This window comes from Solanum stenotomum, chromosome 4 (genome assembly GCF_019186545.1).
Source record: "Solanum stenotomum isolate F172 chromosome 4, ASM1918654v1, whole genome shotgun sequence".
NCBI lineage: Eukaryota > Viridiplantae > Streptophyta > Magnoliopsida > Solanales > Solanaceae > Solanum > Solanum stenotomum.
The window spans coordinates 56,328,111-56,333,628 of record NC_064285.1 but is presented as its reverse complement, the minus strand read 5'-3'; the positions used below and the strand labels follow the sequence as shown (position 1 = coordinate 56,333,628).

General features: G+C 31.8%; 1 protein-coding gene across 1 annotated transcript; it reads left to right on the top strand.

The window, feature by feature from the left end:
- The first annotated feature begins 1,764 nt into the window (after positions 1 to 1,764).
- Positions 1,765 to 5,107, top strand: LOC125862831 (polygalacturonase-like). The gene is made up of 4 exons (XM_049542945.1): positions 1,765 to 2,209; positions 2,736 to 3,025; positions 4,274 to 4,499; positions 4,586 to 5,107. Exons 1-4 carry the CDS (start codon positions 1,766 to 1,768, stop codon positions 4,811 to 4,813), a joined length of 1,188 nt encoding a protein of 395 aa, XP_049398902.1. The 5' UTR covers position 1,765; the 3' UTR covers positions 4,814 to 5,107.
- Positions 5,108 to 5,518: the final 411 nt, after the last annotated feature.

Sequence of the window (5,518 nt, the reverse complement as noted above, 5' to 3'; positions counted from 1 at the left end):
ATGAGGTTCATGTGTTCAAGTCCTACTAACCTTATTATGAGTTTTTTTTACTATAACCATTGACACCCCTTAATGGAAGTCATGTGTCCGCCACTATGTATTTGTATCAATGAATACTATTGTATTAAGTTCCAAGTCCGCTTCCACATCTAGTACTGTATATTAATGATTTGACATTATAGATCTTGAAAACGAGACAATCTATGGTCTTCATCTCTTAAAATTCAATCCTAAAAGTGAGAATTTGATTCTCTACTTTATAATCTCTTCCCCTACGATGTTATAATCAAGTCCAATGGGAGTCGCTTCCGCATCTAGTATTATATATTGATGATTTGACATTATAGACCTTGAAAACGAGATGATCCACGGTCTTCATCTCTTAAATTTGGTCCAAAAAGTGAGAATTTGATTCTCTACTTTATAATCTCTTCCTCCACGATGTTATAATCGAGTTCAATGGGAGCTCAAGTCAACTTCATAAGATGCAAGAAGCAAACACAGATGGCAGACAAAATGTGGATGAACTTATCACATGGTCACCGTACATATCCTAACATGGAATATGGATACTCTGTGGGCCATGAAGGGTGGAGTACACATTTCATTTTCCCTTAAATCATTGCGGAATAATATGGAACCTATTATTTTAATACAAGTTTTTAAAGTCAGATAATTAACCTCTAAAGTACCTCACACATTAATATTATAAGAAGAATATTATATAATTAGCCTTTAAACTAGCTTTGGGATTAGGGCAATATTCCCATAAACCGTTTATTCATTTATAACTTTCTACATTCTCGTGATTAACAGATCTAGTCTATATAATTAAATTTATAATACTGGCAACTCACATGTTGATGTTGTACTCAACATATGCATTTCTTGCGTTCTTCATGGATCTTATAAATTCAAATAATTCTTATTTAATCCCATGATCCTTCCTCTTTTTTTTTCGTTTTTTTTTGTCTTTATAATATTCCTGCGGTTATCTTTACCTGTCCATTGTACTATATTGAAAAGTCCAATAATACTTGTCAAGTTTATAAAATCAATGAATATTTTACTATGTTACGTCTATTTTAATTTACCCTTGTTGTTAAATAATATAATTATTTTCAACGTTTAGATGACTTATACTCCATCCGTTCCTATTTATATATTATCCTTAATAAAAATAGATGATCTTTAATATTTGTTACTTCACAAAATCAATGCATAATGACACTATTTTTCTTATTTTATTCTTGAGAGTTATTATCCTTGAAAATATGAATTAGACCAACATAGGAAAACTAATAATTCATGTTTATTGGTCAATTTAATTAATCAAAATAAATCAATTTATATTCATTTATTGAAAATTTAACTTCAAGAGAATACTAAATAATGGTACAATGGTAAATTTATATAATTTCTTAAGGGATGTGAAACCTAAAATGATACATATAAATCGGAATGGAGAGAATATTTAATAAGGATGCCTTGATAAAATTACCTATCATTTACTGCTTTTAATCTCGACGTCAAGTCAATAGTGAACAATTATGGTTGAGAGTATAACATGCACATGATATCCCTGAAATTCATTGTCCATGTCCGTGGTACATGACGTAGGCTTAGCATTTAAGTCACTTTTGAATTCTGCATCCTAGCTAATTAAACAAAAAACCAATTTTTCTATTGTCATTTGGCTACTCTATGAATAACTATAAATAGACACATGCACAAATCTTTATTTTCATTATAACGACCAATCAATATGTCCAATTTCAAAGCCATGACATGTACTATTGTTTCTTTGTTGTTCTTGTTTTGTTTAAATATAACAATACCTTGTTGCTTAGCTTACAATGTGGTTAGTTTTGGGGCAAGGGCAGATGGTAGGACGGATTCAACGTCAGCTTTTCTCCGCGCTTGGTCTGCTGCCTGCCATTCTACTAGCCAGCCCAACGTGCATATTCCACGAGGAACGTTTTTGGTGAGGACGTTGAACTTAAATGGTCCTTGTAAGAGACGAATTGAGTTCCGAATTGATGGTACTCTCGTTGCTCCGGTGAATTATAATGCAATTGGACATTCTGAGTTTTGGATTATGTTTTATAAGGTAAGTGGTCTTAATGTGTATGGTGGAACTATCAATGCAAGGGGACATGGTTATTGGTCTTGTCGAAATGGTGGAAAGTCTTGTCCACAAGGAGCTAGGGTACGTATACTCTCTGTTTCAATTTATATGAGTTACTTCTTAGTTTTGTATCGGAGTTAGTAAGTGCTCAGAGGTTCAACCGAACTCCCTTTGGTGAAAATTATACTACCTTTGTTTAAAAAGATGACCTACTTTTATTTTTAGTCTATTTAAAATAGAATGACCCCTTTCCTTTTTTGACATCACTTTTATTTCAGCTTTTTACGTGGCATGTTTATGACCATTAGATTAATGGACATTTTGGTACAATTGATATACCTTTAATTTAATTTAAGACCACAAAATGAAGTCTTCTTTATTTTCTTAAACTTCGTGTCAAGTCAAACTAGATCATTATTTTTGAAAGGAAGGAGTACTATTTATACAAAATTAAAACTATGTTTCATGTATGTATAGTAAATAAATGTTGAACCATTTTCCATTTCTTCGTATGTTTACTTCTTCATATTTTGAACACCCTTAATGAAAATTCTAGTTCCTTCAACAGTATCGCTAACTCTGATGTGTATAAATCTATGTATTGCAGTCGATACAATTTATGTGGTGTAACAATGTACTGCTAAAAGGTTTGACATCACTAGACAGTCAAAGAGTACACGTAGGAATTGGTTACAGCAGCAATGTGAGAGTTGAAAATGTTAAGATAACAGCTCCAAGTGGAAGTCCAAACACTGATGGCATTCATGTCCAGAACTCAAGGGGGATTACCATTAAAGGCAGTATTATCAAGACCGGAGATGACTGTATTTCTATTGGCCCTGGCTCCATGAATATGTGGATTGAACAAATTGGATGTGGACCAGGACACGGCATCAGGTAAAATTATACAAGAAAAATGATTACTTTCACACATATCAGGAGGTTCTAGATACTAAAAAAAATTATTCTCTCCATCGATCCCATTTTATACGAGTTAATTCGTTTGACTTATATAATTTAAGGAAGAAAGGAACACTTCTTATTAAATGAGTATTTTAAAGTTAAATTGTTAGTTAATATAAAAATGTATCAGTTTTTTGATAATTGACTAAAAACAAAGTAAATCATATAAATGAAGACAGATGAAGAAACACTTTTTGATAAACCACTAATTGGGCCGGGTTAGCCCATTTCCAGCTCATTTAACCCACTTAAAATCTGGCCTGAGACGCACCGGATAGAGGACCAGGGCCAACGGGAACCGGACAGGGGTGGCCGGATGAGGTCATGACCTTGGTCAACCGATATGGTTGTGAGCCCGGTACACTGGCCCGGCCCGGTTTTATCAATTTTTTTATTTTACATACTCTTACAATATGAGTGTATTGAATCTTTCAATCAATAAATTTTAATGCAGAAAATAAATTTCAATACTAAAATGGCTTCCCATAGGTTACGTCGATGTTAATTAAATTTAGTAATTTCGCAAAAAAATATATATAAGAAACCCGACCTAGCTAACCTAGCTATACCTCTTAGATGCCGGACACCCATTTTCCCTCCTAAACCCAGCCCACTAAAGTGTGGCCCGTCCTGCCCCAACCCGACTGGACCAGGCTGGGTTGACATGGCCCAACGTCATTGACAATTTTTCACTTTGGGGACCTTATATAAACATATAAAAGAAAACTTTAACTCAAGCTAAATCTGGTACCTAGTTAGAGGTCCTTCAAAAAGCATATGCTAAATTTCTCTATTAGCATGACCAATTTGAGTTATGACTTATGAGTCTGATTCTAGATTTTTTTTTATTTTTTTTTTATATTTTGTTAACTCATCTGTTCAATTATTTATTTGATTAAGTTCATAATATCCCTATGGACTGACTCTTTTTAAGTGTTTGATCTACCTTCGGTTAATTTACGCGATTATACCATCTAAAAGTTTAACTAACTATATATTTGGTGGGGATGCATTTACCTATTGATACTAAATCTATTACAAATTATAATATTACTTTTTTATTAATTTATTACAACTCCTAAAGTTCAAGTGCTGAATAAAATATGACGTGTTAGTAATTATACAATTCTAAATTTGTTTATGCCAAATATATCATCTTGATAGTTTGTTTTACTTTTATAGTGTAGGGAGTTTGGGAAGCAGTAATAATGAAGAAGGAGTTACAAATATAACAGTAACAAATTCTGTTTTCACAAAGACACAAAATGGTGTTAGAGTAAAGTCATGGGCAAGACCAAGTGGTGGCTATGCTAGAAATCTCATGTTCTCAAATCTTATTATGAGAAATGTTGGGTACCCTATACTCATTGACCAAAATTATTGTCCTGATAATAATTGCCCTCGTCAGGTATATATATAATTAATTTATCTCACAATAAATAGTAAAATCATATTTTTTTAATCTAAATTTATTTTTTTATGACATGAATGTAGAATTCAGGAGTAAAAGTGAGTCAAGTAACATACAAGAATGTGAAAGGGACGTCATCGACACAACAAGCTATAAAATTCGATTGTAGTAAGTCAAATCCATGTACCGGAATCCAATTGCTAGACATAAAGCTTACTCACAACGATCGTTTAAGACGATCAGCCGTATCGTACTGTAGAAATGCAAGGGGAAGACGTGGTGGCACAGTTATTCCAAGGAGTTGTTTCTAAAACACAATATAAATTGAAAAAATGAACTTCTTGTATATATATTTTTCTTGTTCAAGTTGATTGTCTATGAAAAAGAAAAGAAATAAAAGTCTAACCTATGTCTAATTGTTTGACTTTATACTCTTTGGGTCCAAACTAATATAGAGTGTTCTATATTCACCTATTTGTTTGATAGTTTGATATCATGCAAATTAGTGATACCTCTATGTAAAATGGGGTGTGTGGGAACTAATCCTATGATAAGAAAAAAAAAGATATATACCTATATATGACAAAAGAGCATGATTAATTGTTACATTATGTTTTTTTTTTCCTGATGAGTATTAGAATCTGACTAATTCAGATTTTACCATATTTAATTTATACAATTTTGAAGTGTATTAATAATTAATTTAAAATGTAGACATCAAAATAGAAAATTTATATAAGAAAGTTAATCTTTTAATTTAATTTATACAGATGTTGTTGCTTTAGGCCCCAATATTGGAGGGCTCCTTTCTTTAGCAATCATGATCTAATACATAGTCTTGTAGGGTAGATATTTTAGTTTTAGGAAATATTGGCTACTTCTTAGTAGAAAGATAAAAAAAAAAAAAATTATATAAGATATATAATCTTTTACATTTGTTACGTTTGACTATTCATGATTCATAAGAATAGAAAGTCGATTGAATACCTAAATTGTTGTAAATATATTTATCGTGG